This window comes from Daphnia pulex, chromosome 4, assembly GCF_021134715.1.
Source record: "Daphnia pulex isolate KAP4 chromosome 4, ASM2113471v1".
Lineage (NCBI taxonomy): Eukaryota > Metazoa > Arthropoda > Branchiopoda > Diplostraca > Daphniidae > Daphnia > Daphnia pulex.
Window position 1 is genome coordinate 6,320,675 of NC_060020.1, and position 20,455 is coordinate 6,341,129.

A 20,455-nucleotide genomic window follows, 5' to 3' on the forward strand; every position below is an offset into this window, starting at 1 on the left:
AACACGAAGAAGCAATAAATATGTAAAGTGAGTCTAGTGCTTGTTTTAGTATTTACAACTTTTACGCATTAATAATGTAATCTATTTTAAAAACGCAGATATTTTCTACGATTTTCCCAACTGTACACTTACACGTCGCATTTCAATTAACAACAAAAATGCAGTTTTCAAATTATATTTCGCATTCTAAAAACAATTAACGAATACGAACCTAAGTCATTGATCCCATATCGCCACGCACACACGAAGGATTTGAATTTAAAAAAGAAACCGTTTTTGTTCTGATAAGGATGTCCATTTATAGAAGCTGAAGGACAAGACCACACCTTATAATCAATAATGCTGGGTATTTATATTCGATTTTTTATAACATAAAAGTAATTTGGGTTATGTGTACATCTTTTAATTGTATAAAATTTGGAAAGAATCCGATAGACCGTGAATCCGCGATCTACGATAAAGCGATAGACTAACAGCTGATCGAATAGTATGGCAATGTCTTCCTGACGTGTGTAACTGTGTATCATTTCTGCTGATTTTGTTATGGCGCCTTACACATAGGCAAGGTCAAAACACGGAACTAGTTTAAATTTAGAATTCCTAACACTCTTGAAAACCTACACCAACTCAACAGTATACGTTTGCTTTTGAGCGTTCTTATTATTTCGTCCTCGGCTTGAACCTCCCCTTCAAAAATGGGAATTCTGTTGTCACGCTTTCGAGTATAACGAACTTTATAAACTTTCTCATCTGAACAGTAACTACTAACTTAAACTCTTTTGACTTTTCAGAGCAAACCTTCCACAAAAGAAGTATTAGAAGGAATTGATAAAGAGCTTAAATCAATTGATGAATTTCAACAAGACACTATCGAGAGACAGAGACGTGTGGCAAGAAGACTTCTAGTCATCTTTATTCTGGTTTACATCATAGCTATAGCATCATTTATTTTTATTACATCTATTCAAAAGTTCAAGCTTTACTATTTTACTGGGCTTGTGACATTTGCTCTTGTGTAAGTTTACAATTTACAATGGAATCTATATAGAATATATACTATATAAATTTTATTTTGACAGAACCTGGAGCTCTCATAGAGGAATAAAATGGTACTTCACTCGACAAATGGTGAGTAACTCAGAAAAGTCAGTGGAGTTACGGAAAAAGAAGAAAAAGATTCTTGAAGAAGTGATGGATACTGAAACTTACAAAATAGCAAAAGAGATATTAGATAGATTTGGGGACAAACCTCAGAATACTCCTTTTGAAGTCAAACCTGCACAATCTCCTTCAATGAATGTTAGACCAAGTGCACCTGGTACTGAGTTGAGGCACAGACAAATAGAACAATCAATTCCACCCCGAGCAAACGGACCACTCCAACCCAACCCTGCCATTGTGGGAAGTGCAATGAAATTAAACCAACAAGCTAAGCTACAACAGCAGCAGCAGCAACAACAACAACAACAACATATGCTATCAACTCAGAGGTAAGAAAAAATAAATTCATGATGATTGATTAACAATTAAATGTATACTAGTTGCTTAACTGTATGCACTCTATGTATAAGAATGGGTGCAATTGAATTGCATTGATATTATCAAATTTAATGTTTTCACAGACCTGTTGGTATGAACTATGGTCCTGCTCCAACACGGCCGTTACCTCGGCCAATTTTAGCACGCGAAAGAGGAGTTCTTGATCGGATGATGGATCTTTTTGTTGGAGATGGTCCTCATCAGCGTTACGCGCTGATTTGCCGACATTGTAGTGGTCACAATGGCATGGCTTTGCAGGAAGAGTTTGAATACGTCAGTTACTATTGCTGCTACTGTTATCAATTTAACCCTCCTAGAAAAATGCGACCCATGGGGCCTCGGTTGCCTGTTCCTCCTTCACCTGCCCCAGTAGCAGCATCGTCTAAAGTTCCACAAGAGAAAAAACCTGACGAAAAAAGCGAAAAAAATGAAGAAAGCGACGAAAAAGGAGAAAGAACAGATGATCGTGAAAATATTTCAGACAATTCTGGTAAAACGTTCGTATTTTCAATTAAATCGCTCAGTAAACTAAAGTTGATGTAATTAACAGATGAAAGTACTGGCGATGATGCTTCATCAGATGAAGAATCCGAAGTTGCCCCTATTGTGAAGACAGAAAATAACCATGAGGCCAGTGAAGATATGGAAATTGATTCCCCTGAGGGAGACAAAGCAATCTCAGCAGATGATGCCGGACAAGATACTAGTAGTCTGCGTTAATCTCTAATTGTATAGCATGTAACCCATCACTTAGAAACTATCTTACTCAAATTCTTTCTAATCACGGTGCCTTATAAAATGCGTTGTTATTATTTCAACAATGTAAAATACACACTTCAAGTTCAATTGGAAAGAAAAGTTGTTTTGTTTATTTGCTTGACCATTGTGCACCAACGTTTTTATGACAAGCGAACACGAGAGGCGGGGAACGTGTGGTCCAATGAATAACATTTACTTATACACCACGATTGGGTAGCTTCTTTACTTTATAGATTCGTACAAGCCAGTGCTCGGTTGTATAAGCCTCTTCTAGCACGTCAAGTTCGAAGTCTTTGTTTCCGATTTCCGCGTTACGTACTCGATCATAACCCGGTGGTTTTCCTACGACGTCAAAATTATTATTAATGAAAGATCATTAAGAGCTTGCAATTCATTGTAGGTACCTCCTTCAGTGTAGACAGATCCAAATTTGTAGTAACTCATTTTGTACATGAGACAATTCAAGAGCGTAGACGATCCTTCCTGGTCAACTCGAAACTCTCCAGAAGGTGTATAATAGTCATTTTCCTTAATATGCTTGCCACGATCCGTGCTACCACCGATTCGTACCATCCAAAGAAACTTGTTGATATCTAGTATAAAAAAACGTAATTATATATTTTGACAACTTGAGAAATACTTTAAATTTTACCATCCGAAGAGTAACCGGTCAATCCACCAAATATAACGAGTACGTAATCAACGTCTAATTCCCTCATGATCTCGTAAGCCTTATCTTCTGTAGAAGCCATTGCCTGTCCAACGCGGGAAATGTGTGTATTGTTCCATGTATTATTGTCGACAATAATTGTTCGATTGGCCATCGCTGATATTTGGTATCCGTAATCCCACCAAGACATTACTCGTGAATCCTAAATTGTTAAGGAAAACAAACAATAAGTTCAACCGTTTTGAAAAAAAAAATTAACCAAAACAAACAGTCAAACCTCGGGAGTGTTCATTCTCAGCCAGTAATAAGCTTCGCGGAAGTCATCGAAGATGATCCGAGAACCATCATGACCACGAGCAGACAAAACGATGCTAGGTGAGCTGTAAGCCTCAGATGTTACCCAAGTGCAGTGAAATGTGTAACTCACCTAAAGCAAATTTTAAAGATATTGTTTAAGAAAATTAAAATTGATGGTGGTAACAATATTTACCAGAAAAAGTGAAATCAACACTGTGAAAGTCCAGGCCACTTCAGAACGAAATGGAACGACTGCTTCGCCTTTCTTAGGTTTCTTTTCAGCAGCTGATTGACTTCCCTGGCGCGGAGAGTCTAAATACTTCATTTGACTGCCCAGAGCAGTCGAAACGGCAATACCGGACAATATGCACATTACCGGTGCGAGGACTAGCATCAAGCGTACCATCACCCCCTAATTAGAAACGTTGATCGATCTAAGCACAAAACAGAGCTCAAATTAGAAACTTGGATACTTACGGCGAAGTAAATTGAAGTCACGCCGTAGAGGATGATGAAAATGTTGGCATCTGTAAGTTTGGCGAAACAATAGTACAATCCAGCAGGGAAAAGGAACACCAAGAGCTGAAGGTCAAAGTAGAAGGAACTCCATGACGTAGGCTGATGCTCAGATACCGAAGCAATAATAGGGATGTGATTCTTAGCGTACGATGGATCCAGTAGCGAATAGAAGCGACCAGTCCAGGGAGCAATTTTTCCTGGAATTTTTATTTCAATTTATTATTACTTCAAAATTTTTCTAGCTTCGTTTTCGTGAAACAGTTCAGACACACCTGTAATGGTGAGGATTCCCATTGCAGCCAGAGCAACACTTCCAGCGGCCATCAAAACAGATCGGAATAGAACATCAAATTGTTCAGCCGTTAAACGGCTACGTACATAGTCTGTGAACGCATGCAGCTGACATAAACCAAAGACACCAAATGCCTACACGAAATAAAATAATGTTAATGTTACTTTTTTAAAAGTGCAACGCTTTGGCAATGTCTAGTCTCACCAGCATGTGCTCCGAGCTCTGAACTGGTTGGAAACCGACGAAAGCGACTTGCATAGAAAGCAAGGTGCCCAGAGTGTAGACAGCACTGTAGGCCACATACACACGATGAGAGAACCGACCAGTAAGGATCAACGTGAGGACGTGTAGGGGAATCAAATTAATCAAGAATACATAACCTCCCCAAGACGAAACCTTTGACAAAAAAAAACGAGCAGATTAGCGTTAGTATTTAAGAAGACAAAATTTTGAAGCTTACCATGTAGAAGTAAGCAAGTGCGCAGAGTGCACTCCATAATAGAGACCCTGTTTTGACCGACTTAATCCAAAAGAAATAGGTGAGCAGCATACAGAAAATTGCAATTCCTTCGTTATCGTAAGAACCGGCGACTGAACGTGAGATATAACCAGGTACAATTGCAATCATAGAGGCAGCAACTAATCCAGCACCAGTACCCTAATATAAAAATACAAGTTTTAAGCTGGTATGAAAATTTGAAAAAACAAACAAGTCTTAAGTAAAACAACAATACCTTTAATTCTCTTGTAAGAAAGAAAGTAACAATAGTTGTCAAGCTGGAAAACAGTGGAGCCAAAAAGACACAGACATTCCTCACATCAATTGAGATGTGTAAAAAGTTCATAACATGGTACAGAACAGCAGATGTCAACATTAAACCAGGGTATATGGTACCTATAATTTAAAATGAATTAATTAACAACCCTCTTAAGCAGCTTACATTCATATATCTAAAATGCTTACCACCAATGATTCTGCCAAGCGGATACCATGCTCGTTCATCAAACCAATTGTGGAATTTGTAGAATCCTTCTTCAGCCAGATATTTTGTTGTCCGGTAATTAAAATAAGGATCAAATTCATGGATAACACTTTCAAACCGTAGTACAGAAAACAATCTTGTTGAGAATGCTACAAAAAGAAAAGATCTTGTCAACCATGGCTTTACTCATTTTAAGGTTTAACTTACAAAGTATTGCAGCAACAGTGAGGATAGCTAATTTAAGAAGAGTTTCCTGCTTCTCAATACTCATGTGAAGAATTTGTGACTTCAGCAATGCAACTGTCATCTTGTGTTAGCTCTTTCTCTGAATAATAGTAAAATGAAATGTTACGACGGAGTAAATAATATGACGTAAAATATGAAATGTTACCTTAAAAGAGATGCACAAAAATTCAATCAATTAATACGACCAAAAAATGTTAAGACCATTAATATTTTCCGCAATATACGAAAGCCGGTCTTTTGACAGCAACCACCCCAGAGAGTACCCACTCGTTGCAATACACGTAGATGTAGTGTTGCCAGATTGATTTCTTTAGTGATGGTTTAAAAGAACTTGAGACTTGAGAGTTGAGAGTTGAGACATAGATCATTGAGACAAAAACATTCTTGTGATTTGTTCTTATTAACGCAAGAAAAGGTATACCATATATTCCTATAACTTATAGCCCTTTCAATTAATCAATGACGTTCATTATGGATTTTAGAACATCCTGTCTCTTAATACATCTTATTACCGAACACGTAAAAAACTCATTTTTCAATAATATTAATCATTTAGGCAAATAATAATTGAGATTAAATTGAAAATACTAGCTTTAAAAATTAGATTACTACATACACCGATGGCTATGTGGCTAAGACGTTAGCGTCGGTGGATCCGGTCGCAAGGGTGGCTGACGATACTAGTTGGAACTGAAGGTGTCGGCTTTAGGAGTTGGTTGCGCGATTAAAAGTGGCTTAGTACTCCTTCGTGACATCCTTCGACATAAGAAGCCTGAATTATGAATGCGATTTCTTCTCTTGGAATAAACAGGTGAGTCGTAGACGACCAGTTTCGTTGTAAAGCCGCAGTACCCAAGTATATATTATGAAATATATATCATATATATCATTACTTTTATCTTAACTGTGGTAGGGGGCTCTGTTGAGACAAACTATTATTTACTAAAATATTCATGATCCGTTCAGCGGTTGTCGAGCGCAAAATGAACGTCTCAATAAGAAAATCTCAATCCATGGATGTGCTGAGCTACATACCAAAAATTCTGATAAGTGAACTGTGGCCAACCTTCCCTCTACGCGACAATAAAAACTTAATTTATGTGTAGCAGTTAATATCCTTCCTTTGTTTAAGGGAATGAAAGATGTTTTATTCGCCATCTTAGTTGGGAAGGAGGCCAATTTTTTATTTCGGACTGTGACATCCATTTCATCAAGGTTTCCGGATTTTTATCAACAAGAGCCAATAATAACAGGAGCAAAATCGATTCCATCATACGATTCATATTACGATGTATGATAAGAAAATTTTTTGTTTTTCAGCTTTGTTATTGTGCTCGAATGATAATATCCCGGTATTCATTCAATTGGTAATCAAAATAGGAATAAATAATTATTCAGTACTAATAGTACGGTAATGAAACTGATACGCTTCAAATCCTTAATCACTTAAGGATAAACATTCAATGACGATAAAGGGAAATTACAAGACGAATCGTGCGGTCAGTTAACAAGCTCACATTCCATAACTTACATCCAAGCAAACTACCGATTTTTGTCAATAAAAAAAGTCTCAATCAATGTAATTCAATTAAAAACCAATAAATAAATTCGGCCGTCGTTGAAAAGGTTGCACCCGTAACCGAAACAATTCAGGAAATAGTTATTAGCAAATGACAAAGACTGCGCCCATGGTATATCACAAAGTTTAAATAATGAGCTGTGACGACATTTACGTCGTTAATCATTAGCCCTAGCTGTTTTACAAGTCAGCACAGTTTTATGAACGTGTAGAGATGGTATAAATAATCAGTTTTCACCATCACGTTTGATAAGGAGAAACATTTTCATATTCTGAGCTCGGGGTCACTTGAAATTTGTTGATGAAAATAAAAATTACGTAACGGTGTAGATAACCGTCATATCCTTTGCGACAGGTGATAGCGATTATAAGATAATTAGAATAAAGATGCCGTTATCACTCAATCGTGCGTAATTATTTCTTACTATAACTGACTACCAGTCAAAATAAAAAATGTCCTAATTAAAAATTGATATCGTTCGTAAATTGGTCGCTATAAAAACGGTTGCGCAAATTATTCGTAAAACATGAGTTGGTATAAAAGTTACCCAAGTCAATGAATTTCTTCTTTAAGATTAAAGCTCAATATCCAAATTTAATGCAGTTTAACTGTAACATTTATTAATTAAATCTATCTATAGTTTCTATACGTCAAAAGCAAACAATTATCGTGACCCATTAATTTCCAGACATGGCCCCGCCCTCTTCCATTTCGTTTTCCGAACGAATAGGCTTCGTCGATTAAATGTGAATATCTGATAATTTTTTTTTGCAAATAAATTTTTCGAGTTGATAAATATTTGAAATAACGAGCAGTTTGAAGCAGTGCACGCATCATGTTTAGCCATAAGCAGTCGGTAAAGTTTACCCATGATTTAAATATTTTAATTCGTTTTAATAGATACATAGTCATTCACCCCTTTTGATCGTCAGCAATTTTCGAGAATGGCCATTTCAACTCTTCTGGGTTATTATTGTTGAGAAATTTAATCGAAATGTTTTTATTTCACGCAAATTTTTACTTTTATCTTAACTTTGGTTAGGGGGCAGGGGGCTTAATTGAGACAAACTAGTATGTACTAAAATAATGTAAATGTTCCCTAATGTACTATTCACGATCGTCGATTCTCGGATGTCGAGTGCAAAAGAAAGTTTCAATAAGAAAATCTCAATTCACGGATGTGCTGAGCTACATACCCAAAACTCGGATAAGTGATTTGTGGCAAATCTACCCTCTACGCGAAAATAAACGCTGAATAAACGTGTAGCTATTAACACCCTTCGTGTATAAAATCTGTGATAATGACAGATGTTTAATCGCCATATAAGTTGGGAATTATAGGGACTTTATATATTTTGTACCATGACGTCAACTCATATTATCATTGGGCGAAAATGAGAATTAAACCTTCATATATATCTTCACAATTCAATTATAATTGATGTGTGATGTTGATTAGATGTGCAATATGTTGGAATTTACAAGATTATCGTTTGCTTAACAATAAGAATATAAAACTATTCCATTCTATCAGCACGATGATGAAACTAAAACACTTCATTCCTGAAACATTAAAGGAAAATGTACAATGAAGATAAAATAATAAATAACAAGATAAATCGTCCAATCAGTTAACAAGTTCATAGTCTATAACTTTTATAAAAGCAAACTACCGATATTTGTCAATAAGAAATTCTCAATCGATGACGGTCAACTAAAAACCAATAAAGAAATTCACCCGTCGATGACAAGGCGTTGCGCACTTGACCGAAATAGTTAAGAAAAAAGTTATTATCCAAACAATGTTAGAGCCTGCACATGATGTACAGTATATCAAAAATTTAAACAATGAGCAGTGACGACATTTCTGTGGTTGTTCATTTTCCCTAATTGTTTTCAAGCCAGCACAGGTTTACAGCAGTATGGAATGCTAACTCTACTTAAAGATCCACAATCAAGTTTGATATAGGAAATAATTTATATTCTGAGTCCAAGATCAGTTATGTAAAGATATTCCTGATAGTCATGCAATAGCTAAATTCCAAAATTGGTATAGAATTCTCAATGAAGCAGCATCGTTCACATTGTTCGAAATTCTAGATCTGATTGGAATTCAATTGTATGCAATACATCAAGAATCATTAATATAACGGGAAGATAAAATTTATACATCTCTCTATAAGCTTATAATATCTAGTTATATAGTTGGTAGAATTGTATCTTATTATCGAATCCGCTTGTGATTAGTAAAACAGGAGTTAATAATAAAGTTATTCAAGCCGACGCATCTCTCCTTGAGCAACAAAGCTCATACGTATATTATATTCAGATTATATTTCTTCTGGATTTGAAGACATTAAATAATCTCGATCCGTCCAACGGATGTCGTGCGCGGGTGAGACAAAATCCCAGAACCGCTTTTATCGTACTCATGAGAGGTTTGGACTTTGGATTTAGGGAGGGGGTCGATATTTAATTTCTATCGATATCTTAAAAATTACTCCACACCCCAGTGTCTCTCGTCTGCTTTTGTTTTCAATAAGTCTAGAAAAAGAGGCGAAGGTCAACATTACAAGAAAAACAGAACGATAACTTTTAGGAAACGTTCGTGGCTGCACGAAAAATAGCACATTATCAATGAACAAAAGAAATTACAATAATGTGGCCGTCGTGTCAATTCAGGTCGCGTCTCTTTATTGAATTGCTTAATGGAATAATGCCCACTCCCCATGCCATATGTAGCACTTGTAGCAGGTAAAGAAAATTAAGAATACTACCATAGAAAGATTATGGTACCTTAAATATTAAAGAAACCTGTTCAAGTTATGTGAAATTTTAATTCCTGACTTTTACCTTCTTTAAACAGATTTCAGGCCTGAGCCAGCCATCGTAACAATATGCCAGTTGTGCTTGTGCTGCTATTGACAGTCTGTCAGGTTGTCACTGTCATCAGCAACAATCTCAGTTATTATCGATTGGGTAATAATTTTTTGTTGCTTTTATAATCATCTGACCTGCTAGATCTTTTAATTATGCATGACTTGTAATGCAGTGTATTGCATAAGAATCTTAAATTCTCCTGTTTATTAACAATTAACCCACTGGATCACTTACCACTTTTTCCAAACATAATGTTGTTTCTGTCAATATTTTTTCGTAACACAATTTTTATTTCTTATTTAGAGAAACAGCATCCCGTTTGTTTAGAGAAACGAAACTACCGATGTCGGGTAGATTTAAGGATCTTTTCTTCCCCTTTTTGGTAAATCCTTTCTGTTCTCGTGTGTATACCCATGTGTGTTTGGGCAGGACCCCCTGTTTCCTGTCTTTCACCTGGATTCGACTGTTCTGGATGGACCACTTGTGGATGCCTGACTGTATTTCCCAGGCTTAAAGGTAGGACAAATGTACATCTATTCTTCCTTTTTGACTATTTACTTTTTGACTATCTATCCTTTTTGACTATTCGTTACGTAGAAGTGATGCAATTATCTCTTGTTTTCAATATCTACTCGTCTATGCTTGAGACAGCTTGAGAAAAGTTTGGTAAATCGTAAATTGAAGAAATCCCACAGAGTATTTAACTCGTCTCTTCATTGTTTATTCATTTGCATATTTAGATTTTAAATCAGTATGGGAAATTCGGAAATTCTCTTAATCATATGCTTCTCATAGATTCATAGTCAATCTATAAGGTTCTTCATATACTACTCGGGCGTTGAGTCCCCGAGTACGCCGTAGAGTTAAAAAATAAAATAACTTACTATTTTCATTTGTGCCTCCTGACTCTTCATCTTTTTTATGACAAGATGAGATTTGGTAAACTACCCTTTTCAAAAGCTTTTACTATTCGTTAGTCGTTTTCATAAATTACTCGGAGTCGGAACGTTAAAAGATTTTCTCTCGTGTCTTCTTTTCTCTGGTAACCTTATCGCCATTGGTTGAGATGAAATCATATCACTCAGAAAAGATATTTTTCTTAGAATACCAACACGATATCATTGAGATGGGCACGTGCTTGTAAAAATAATTAGGTTACGCACACGTCCATTGGATAAGTGAAATCCCCAGGCAAGAGATGCCCTGAAATCCGTACTCCTTGTGTCATGAATGATGATTTGACGCTGCATTGCCAAGCTGGAGTTAGGAACAGGAACATTCCCAAAATAGCTAGGATCAATTTATGTTTTTCTTTAAAGTGAAGCTGGTTAGTTAGCTGGTTAGTCCATTCATTTGTGAATAGCACTTCGTATTCCATATCTGATGAGCTTTGGGGCAAGGAAAACGTTTGATTCAAATCAAAGTTTCCGTGTTGTCCATTATTCTCGCAACGCGAGCATTTGCAGCCAACGCAGGGGAAATGTTTTGATTGGGTCAAGCTAAACGTAAAATGTATCAATCTTTTCAATCAGATGTAAAGCGTAACCGGAGCTACAGGGTACAGCGAGGAAGTATCATTTTTATTTAGTCATTGTAGTGCTTTTATGCGGTTGTGTAATTATATTCTATCTAGTCTCATATTATGCCAATATCTTCTACCTAACCTATGGGCCTATCTCTATGTATTTTGCAACCAGATGCCATTATTATTTTTTATCAAAGAACCCTTGGTAGCAATATGAAACTGTCAATTGCATAAATACATATCCCGACGTTTCCAACATGACTGCACGCCCCCTCATGCAGGAGTTGCGTTCCTTCTTTCCTCCTACCTACTCTCTTTTTTTACTAGTGACTTCTGAAATTTTTTTCTAAATATTCTAAATTCTTTGTACGGAAAACCTTCTTGTCTAATCTACTGTAGATTTAGGAATGCAAGACGTATATGTTAGCAGAGGTACTGTAGTATATCATCCTATTTTGTATTAATCTACTCTTCTCGTTCTTTGTATGAATTTTTTTATCCTAGATATTTCCTCAGTAACGATAAAGAATGCTTGTTCTCTGTTCAACGCACACAACTCTTCCACCACTCTACCGCGTGACTCACGTATAAAACCCGCGCGCGGGTTAGTCGAGCCGGGACGTCAAGGGAAGTAGGCGACGAGAGAGATATAAAGCTCTCTGCTCACGACCGATCTGCCTTCATTCTCCACCTGGAAACCGTGCGGAAGGAGCTTTTACGCAGAAACGTCGGACGCTCGCTGTCGCGGTATATAGCTACGTTTTAGTTTTCTCTCAGTAAATTGAGTTTTATCAACTACAGCGTTAAGTATAGTCCCCGAAAAGTGCGTTTTTCTCTGTCACGGACTGTAATTTGCGGCAACAAACTTCCCCATTTAAAGATTTCTTCCTGAACAAAAGGTTGGTTACGTCACTTTATACTAGGTTTAATGAATTTATCTATCCTAGTAGGTGGTGTCCATTTGTCGATGACAAAAAAGGACTAATGAAGCTTTAAGAGGCTAATTTCTTAGTTAAAGGTGTATGTAGTGAAACTAGTGAATAGACAATTTGAATTTTTTTTTTGCTCAGCTGCAACGCATCTCACATTTCTTTTGTACCGACTTGAGATTAATGATCGGGTGTCTTTGGCAGCACCCAAATCACGCGCATCATCCTTCTCCGTTATTGTGCACTTCAAAAGATAATGGGTCACAATAGCTACTCGTGTTCATACACAGCGAATGTGTTCATGAAATATCGTTGCGAAACGTTACGGTTAATCAGGGTCTAAAACGTAAGGTGGCCACAGACTAATCAAACAAAGACTTTTGTTAGCCCCTATAGAAGATTGGCAGAGGCGCGACATTTAAGAGACTTGATTGATCCATATGAAAAGGAATAAACTGCAGTTTTCACAAAGACCCAACAAGAAAGCGAGGAAATGAATGTTCAAATTTAAGCTTGAAGAGCCCAAAATCCTGCAATCTATCTATTGCACCTTCTATAGTTGCTTCATCTATTATCCTGCATGCTGTAACGTTTGGTGTAAAACGGTTAAATCCTCTATTGTAGCCTACACGCAAATGGAGGGCGCTGGACGCAGTTGTAAACTATGCACTTTATTATAAACCTCTCTGTGTCGTCTGATAGATTTGTCGAATGATTGATTTAGAGAGTAGTAGTGTATAGGCCATGTTACTATAGCTTTCATTTGGCTTATAGGTATGAGGTCAATGGGAAGAAACTACAAACGAAAAAATGTCATCCTTTATAAAAGAAACTGTTGCCTAATATAAAAGTTAAATGCAATTCAAAATGTATATTTTTCTTGAACTTGTAGTTTCACTTTTACAAAGTCTTAAGTTCATAGGGCAATTCTATGTGGGCAATATGTAGATCACGTCCGAGATACGTAGGATTTTGATTCAACGAATAATTTATACGAGCAGGCTGGATGGAAGACCGAAAGAATTTGAAATTTTTGACAACTTTTTGTACGCCACTCTTTTAGAATACTTGAGAGCGCTCGAGAGAAGAAAAACTGATCCATAATAGCTACTGTACACTTGTTGCATATTGAATTCGAATTTTTCCAACTTGAATTTTCTGAATCATATGCTTCTTTTTACGATAATGCAATCACTAAAAATCATAGAGCTCTTAAAAAGTCAAGCAGAAAGTATTTATGACTCTTCTATTTTGGGCCCGAGGCATTTCATATTTATTTAGGCTGGATTTGATTTACATTTACAGTCGAAGAGAGAACATACTTACTTTGAATTTTACAACTCCATTCGGCCCCATAGTATCATTTTCTTTTTGTTAAGAATTTTGTAGTACATTGGCAATTATTGTATGTTAGCCGTTTAAAAGTTATATAATAGACCCAGTCTTTAGTGAAAACTATTTTCTTTCTTATAAAAGCATCGCAGTGCTCAACTCATTCCGCTTGTGTGACTGATGGCCATAACTTGATTCATTCCCGATCGTGGTTCAGTGGACCGTAAGAAGTACATCCCTGTTTTGGTCCTATACTAAATCATCCATTTTGCCACAAGTCCTTCTTATTGGATCGATGGTTCTATCATGTTCATTGTGTCCCGAAAATGACTGGGCTTATCTATTGTTTTTACCTTCGAAACACTTCCAAGGGTCTGTTTTTCCTTTGTAGTGCTAAGCGCACCACATAGCCGCTAACCGCGACGAGAATACAGCAGGCTAAAAAAAGGAGTTCCTAAGTAAATATCCATCACTATATAAAGGAATCTTCACTCAATACTAACTTTATATATATCTCTGGGGGGAAAGGAGCCGGGGCCACAAGTTTGACCAAACAGAGGCTTGTCCCCCACCTTTTGTCAACTGAATTCTTTATTGGAGTCGTTGCTGTACAATCGATACAGCATAAGTAAACCCGTGACTTATAAAATGTATGGCGAAATAAAGGTCAACAGCAGTTGCGTCCGAGAGGCAATTTACTTAGATGGAAGACAATGACTATATGAATGATTATAAGAAATCTATAACAATTTCATTTAAACCGCTACCAGTTCGTTTTAGTTATGTATGTGGGGCACTCGTGTCAGCGACCCAACCGGACCCAACATAGACGTATAGGATAGGTACCGTAAATAACCTCGCCAATAGAAATACAAGCATTTTTAATCTAAATCACATCGCACAAACTTGTTCCCCATTCAATATTTATAGAAATGTATTATTGGTAATGCAGTTGTTTTCGTGCAAGCCCACATAAAACCCGCGTGATTTCTTGTTTGACTTGTGTAGACCATAACATTCCAAAGTTTTGTATTATCATTTGGTTGACGTAATCCTAAAACGGATTCATTATAACTGTGTTTTGCGCGAGTGGTAGCCTAGCAGCATCCCTATTTCATCACTTTGAAAAGGCGTAGGTTCCACTGGATTCAATGAAAGTCATGAAGGTTGAACGAATGAGTGCAACATGATTCATTGCCTTTCCCCAATTAGAGAAGTGTGAGTCTACTACATTCAATACTCTGGCGCAGATTAACTTGCACTCAAAAGTTCCTAGTGACGATAGCCTTGATTTCAATAGCTGGTGATATATCATTTGAGGTATACACATGTGTGGGCTACTATACGATTCAAAGAAAGATGTTCGACACTATATAGATACAACATAACATTGCAGGAAGTTGCAAGCGCCTGCATAATTGCTTTATCGTGGGTGTTTTGACGTGATCGTTCCCCGGGAAACAAAACCCTACACGAACTTTCGCTTTGACTCACTTCTACTGATGCTTACTCAAAAAACATCACTGCATCGGTTACGTATAGGACCTATAGGACTAAGGTATCGTAAGTAGACAGATCAATCACAACAACGCACATGCACGTGTAAGCTTTTTATGGGTTGAATCGTGGCCAGAATATTAAAACAACTACAGCGCACTTTTTGTTTTTGTTTTTCAAAATTGAATAAATTGATAAGAAAACATTGTTGAAGGTGTCATCTGTTTGGAAAATCCCGCTTGCAGGTTTCTTCTTCAGCTGTCTTGGTAATGTCACCAAAAGTTTCGGTATTGACGTACACTTCGTGCGCGATGTTGATCGCGGCACTCGTCCTGTGCGGGCCGACTTCATCAGCTGTCGCCAAACACCCGGGCGGCAAACGGTTTGACTGCCGCCTTTTTTGCAGACTAACCGGATACCACGGAATGATCGGCGGATGTCGTTGCAGCTTCACTCTCTTCACCGCTAAGAGATCTGATCCCACCTGGTAAGCTATTTTAGTGCATCACGCTTCAGTTATTATTTGTGTTGTTCTTCATATGTAGCTACTTTTCGTTCATCCGGGAACATAGTTTTAAGCTTGAATACGTTATGACGCATTATGTAGACGCCATCCGCATAATTCTCTTGTGCGGCAAGGTGGAGCGCGCAAAATATATATGAGATGTCGGAACAGAAGTGGGTGGGATGTTATGACTTGATCCTGAATCGGGAAGAAACAATGTGTCGCGTCTTTTGAGGAGAATTGGAGGTGGAACGTGGCTTTTATTTCCGGAGCACGTGGAGGAATCTTAATACCTCAAACCGCAGCAAAAAAAATAAAATGAAATAAAATAAAATCTTGAAACTTTGAGTGGAAAGTATGGTTAATCACGCTCTTGCATATGAAACCGGCACAAACTTTGTGGCGTGGGAAGTCATTTTATGTCACATGTCTCTACGCAGAAGGGCTGTCGTATTGTGAGATTTATATAATTTAAAACGGATCTTTCCGCCTATATTCTTTTATTCACCTTTGTTGCATAATATACAAATGGCAGGGAAGTTGTTTTTCGTCTAGAGTTGTCTCATTAATCCTCTGAAACAAAATAACGAATTTTTGTATGGACTCAATATTCAATAGGATTTTCCGATTTAAGGATACAACGTTAAAATTTTGATCATTCTGGTGAAACGCCGTATTCCCTTTAAATAGACAACAGCAATTCAATGAATTTTAAAGTCGTCTCCTTCAATCCACTTTTATTTCTTGTGTAATGTAACATGGCGCAAGTGCAACAGCATGCAACAGGGCGTGGTGTTATAATATATAAGAAAGTCAAATAACATTGAAAGGAATTGAGTTAAAGTAATGTTTCCCAAAAATCAAGATAAAAAAATACTTTAAAATCCCTACATATTCACTGAAATGTTCAGGCAAAGTTTTCCATCATAGAAGCAAACGAGACGAAACACGCGAACCGAAAAATTGTAGCCTACGTCACAGATAGTTATGTCCGGAATAGTTAACCGTACAATTTTTGGTGAAGAAACTTTGAAAAGTAGCCCATATACTTGCATTGGTGATTAATTGTGATAAACCCTGTTAAACTAGTTTTGTTCTTTTGAATTTGGAAATGTCAGGAGTGAGGACCAGGACTTCTTAAGACATGGAGAGTTGGGCCTCAGTGACAGCAGCAGCAGCAGCAGAAACAAAATTCTTCCATCGGCCATCAGTTATTTCCGGATCAAACCGGCACTGCACGAGAAAAAATAAAAGACTGAGTAATGAAGTCGATGAGTGGATCGCGACGCCGTCTCTCCCACTGCATTCCTTATCCTCCTACTCTAAGTCTAAGGATTACGTACGTCAAACGATGAATAGCTTCAAAAGAAAGTATACCCAAATAACATGGCGGCTCACGGCGTAGTTTGAGGCAATCGATTTCTACTTTCCGGAAACTGAAATTCAAATTACAATCCTCTGCTGGGATTCAGTCACGATATTCTGTTTATGATTTTATGTTCAAATTCGTCCAAACGATCGCATTGTATTTATTAACGTATCTGACATTCGTTCCTTCCTCTCTCGCCCCCTGATACTGAGAAACGAAAATTCCACCACGGATTGGAGAATTGCAAGAGCGCAACAAAAAGATTATTGGTACAGAATATTGGAACTTTTCCCTCCCCATTTTCGTTTAACTGTAACACGTCTATAATGTTTAATTTGTCTATATATTACGAATAAATCAAACCAATAAATTTGAGCTGTGCAACTATTCCGTGAAAAGAGAACATTTTTTCTAGTGTAGACTAAGCAGCCGAGATGTACCCTATAGCTCTAGGGCACTACAGCTCTGGATGTGCCATATCTATGGTTATTTTATTGGAGTAGAAAACTCCAGAGAAGGTTTGACATATACTAAGCACATTCAATATAAATAAACCTACTGATTAGCTTATAAACCTGAAATTAGGGGCTAATTCCGAAATCCGCATAGAGCATAAATAGCCCAAAAAATTTCAGGCAATTTATATTGACTTTTACAATAAATTTGTTGGGCAACGCTGTTAGTTCAAAAGCAGTCGCTTACGAAAAAAAAAAGTGTTGAATCGTCGTTAATAAGACGTTTAAGAATTGTTAGTATTTAGTATTTTTTAATTATTTTTTGCACACGCGAGTTTATCCATGAAAACTTTGAATTCCAGCGTTCAATAACCTTTTTTGTTTGAAAAGTTTGGAACGTAAATTAGTCTTACTTTTATCAAATCCTGGAAATAATTGGTGATGATTCGCTCTCAACATGGCTAAAAACAATGGTAGGAAACAATTATTCAATATTGCGCTGCAAGAAACCATGGAACAAGAGGGAATGAACCGTCGACTGAAAGGTATATTAGCGTTTTTGAAATCGCTGTCACTTTCTACACTAATTGTCTTTCTTTGTGTGTTTCCAGAGGCTGGTATTTACGATCATAATGATACGTATGAAACACGCAAAGAGCTGGATCAGATGTTACAGCAATCTAAAGAAGATGCAAAAAAAACTGAAAAATCAGTACCATCTGAGCAGACAGTTACATCATTTGATGATGACTTCAACATAGTTGATGATGATGACGACTTAAAAGAGATTAGCCACACAGATACAACAACTTCTACTAACAGGTTTCGAAAAAAGTCACCTAAATGGTTATCTGAAAGTGAAGAGGAGAATTTGCAAACCATAGGGAAACCTTGTAGTTCTTCTAGAGTTGAAACAAAACCTTTTCAAAAGAATGCTTCAAAACTACAAAAGGCAAAGACTTCAAGTATTGATTCCAAGAAATTAGTACAGACATCACCTGTAAGCTATGGCAGTAAAATGGTTGCTGCATCAATTCAAAAAAGGGATGGCAGTACAGAATCTCCCAACTCTAGTCGTCCTTTAAGTTCAAGAAGAGGTGACTTAATCATTTCATCTGACGAGATTGATGACGTCTATGAATTTCCATTGAAGATTGAACCACTGAAAAGAAGTTCTCGAAATGGAAACTCTCGTAAAGGCGAAACGACGATGGAAAAGAAATCGGATGATACAGAAGACGATGATTTCATTGATGACCCCCCTCCTCGCCAAAAAGAATACGTAAATCGTACCAAAACGGAACAGGCTAACCCCAGTCAGAAAGCGAAACTAGCAACAATGAAAACGTTGTGCAAGAAATATTCTGAAATGCTTAATCGAATTGAAAATGTTGAAGCCCATCCGATGCCTGAAGATCTCAACTACGATAGCAAAGGTCCCTCCCAACTACTGATCGAAAACGAAGAAAAGTTAAAGGTTATACACAGTTTGGGCTATAAGCCAATAAAATGGAGAAAGCCTATCATCCTTAGTGCAAACAGCAACAGGAGACGACGCCAGATTTTCAATCAACCCTCTACCAGTCGTACCACTCCGCCTGTAGATGCACAAGAAGAAAGCGTCGATGCCGTTGAAATCGTCTGCGATTCACCACCAGCCGCCTCCATGCGGAAATTGGATATTTCTCCGGCAAGCCCTATATTTGAATCACGAAAGCGATCGGGTGGATCTAACGGGATTATTGAGGCTGAAATGGAGGTCTACAGGAAATCTCCCATTGAAAACAAAGAGGTTCTTCAGTTCTATTTCAGTTCTCATAATTGCTGGTTTAATTTGTGACGTTGGTTATTTTTGCTGATAGGATTCCGCAACACAAGAGTGCCCTATCTGTGGCAAGTTATTCCAGCTGAGTGTCATTGAAGTAAGTGCCAGAAATAGCTCCACTGAACTCACCATTCATAACCCTAAACTCCTTATTTCTAGGGTCACGCTGACGGTTGTATCAATAATATGGAGGAGCGCCCACGTTCGGAACGTATCGCACGAAACGCACGATCCAACAAGTAGAGAATCATTTTTGCGTTTATACTCTTATTTAATGATGTTGAACCTGTTTCTTCTTCTCTTCCAGATCGTATAACGCATGGCCCGAACATTCACAGTGGGGTAATTTAAATTGACATAGAGAAACGGGTTATTTATCACGAGTCGAACATTCGTCCGGTTCCAGGTAAAGGGGATCGAGCGGCAGGCTCCTCATCCGAAACAGTCGATCCTGATGTAATATTTGAAACGGATGGCTCACAGCCCGATTCGGATTTCGAACCCGACCAAGATCCTGGGACTAAGCGTAGCCAACGCAAGACGGCAAGTGTGGGAGTGAAGAAACGTCGCATGTAAGCCTCAATGATGTGGCATCCTTAATCTAATCAAAAGTGATTCAATTCGCGATCGTCATTTTGCCAAGCACAGATATGAGAAACTTGTTAATTACGTTCTCTTTTTGTATTGTTTCATCGAAAGGTGCTGTTGTAACACAGATTTCATTCGTTCACACATGTTCAGTCAGTTTTCAGAAATGTTCACATTTTTGTAAAGTTTCCGCTTTAGTTTTCTTCAGAAGTTAACGTTTGCATAATACATGATTTGGAAGTTATTGGTAAAAGTTGTTACGATTTCAAATTTTTAGATTTAATTAAAATAATTTTTGTTTCCTTTCATTGAAACTTTATCGAACAGTTCCGTCTTGAGTTTCGTATCTCCTGGAATTCTAAATTAACAAAATATCAAACAAAGTTAAGTACAGACAGGGATGACGTGAGAACATCTTCATAATGGCCAAAGTTTCTGCCTGACCTAAAAAATAAAAGTTTCAAGAAAATGAAAATAGTTAAAGTGAGGCTTAAAGATAGGATTGAGCATTGTAGAGCGTAGCCTACGTGTTTCCCACGCGCACTAATTTAACCTTTATTGGGGCGGGTTAAACGGCGATGATTTTTGTTTTATCGATTTCCCCTACAAAATAAAAAAAAAGGGATAGCCATAGTACATAGCGAGAAATTGCCTTTGAGTCTAAC

At 37.4% G+C, this 20,455-nt stretch overlaps 3 protein-coding genes and 1 long non-coding RNA gene across 4 annotated transcripts; 3 read left to right on the forward strand and 1 right to left on the reverse strand.

Moving 5' to 3' along the window:
• The first annotated feature begins 430 nt into the window (after positions 1-430).
• LOC124192829 (endoplasmic reticulum junction formation protein lunapark-A-like) lies at positions 431-2,392 on the forward strand. The gene is made up of 5 exons (XM_046586328.1): positions 431-722; positions 792-1,015; positions 1,080-1,490; positions 1,623-2,029; positions 2,090-2,392. Exons 1-5 carry the CDS (start codon positions 696-698, stop codon positions 2,257-2,259), a joined length of 1,239 nt encoding a protein of 412 aa, XP_046442284.1. The 5' UTR covers positions 431-695; the 3' UTR covers positions 2,260-2,392.
• Positions 2,381-5,966, reverse strand: LOC124192827 (dolichyl-diphosphooligosaccharide--protein glycosyltransferase subunit STT3A-like). The gene is made up of 14 exons (XM_046586325.1): positions 5,922-5,966; positions 5,451-5,613; positions 5,267-5,384; positions 5,041-5,208; positions 4,811-4,971; positions 4,537-4,734; positions 4,281-4,472; positions 4,057-4,210; positions 3,743-3,981; positions 3,459-3,677; positions 3,246-3,395; positions 2,951-3,170; positions 2,703-2,891; positions 2,381-2,640 (listed from the first exon to the last, which is right to left on the reverse strand). Exons 3-14 carry the CDS (start codon positions 5,364-5,366, stop codon positions 2,495-2,497), a joined length of 2,136 nt encoding a protein of 711 aa, XP_046442281.1. The 5' UTR covers positions 5,367-5,384; positions 5,451-5,613; positions 5,922-5,966; the 3' UTR covers positions 2,381-2,494.
• Positions 5,967-9,191: 3,225 nt separating this feature from the next.
• LOC124192831 lies at positions 9,192-17,320 on the forward strand. Its single transcript, XR_006873859.1, has 6 exons — positions 9,192-9,639; positions 9,752-9,864; positions 10,069-10,281; positions 11,795-12,189; positions 15,294-15,535; positions 16,672-17,320. It is a non-coding gene; the product is annotated as an uncharacterized LOC124192831 (long non-coding RNA).
• A 267-nt stretch (positions 17,321-17,587) lies between these two features.
• On the forward strand, positions 17,588-20,034 carry LOC124192832. The gene is made up of 6 exons (XM_046586329.1): positions 17,588-17,922; positions 17,989-19,169; positions 19,240-19,299; positions 19,362-19,441; positions 19,510-19,544; positions 19,609-20,034. Exons 1-6 carry the CDS (start codon positions 17,835-17,837, stop codon positions 19,776-19,778), a joined length of 1,614 nt encoding a protein of 537 aa, XP_046442285.1. The 5' UTR covers positions 17,588-17,834; the 3' UTR covers positions 19,779-20,034.
• The last annotated feature ends 421 nt before the right edge of the window (positions 20,035-20,455 follow it).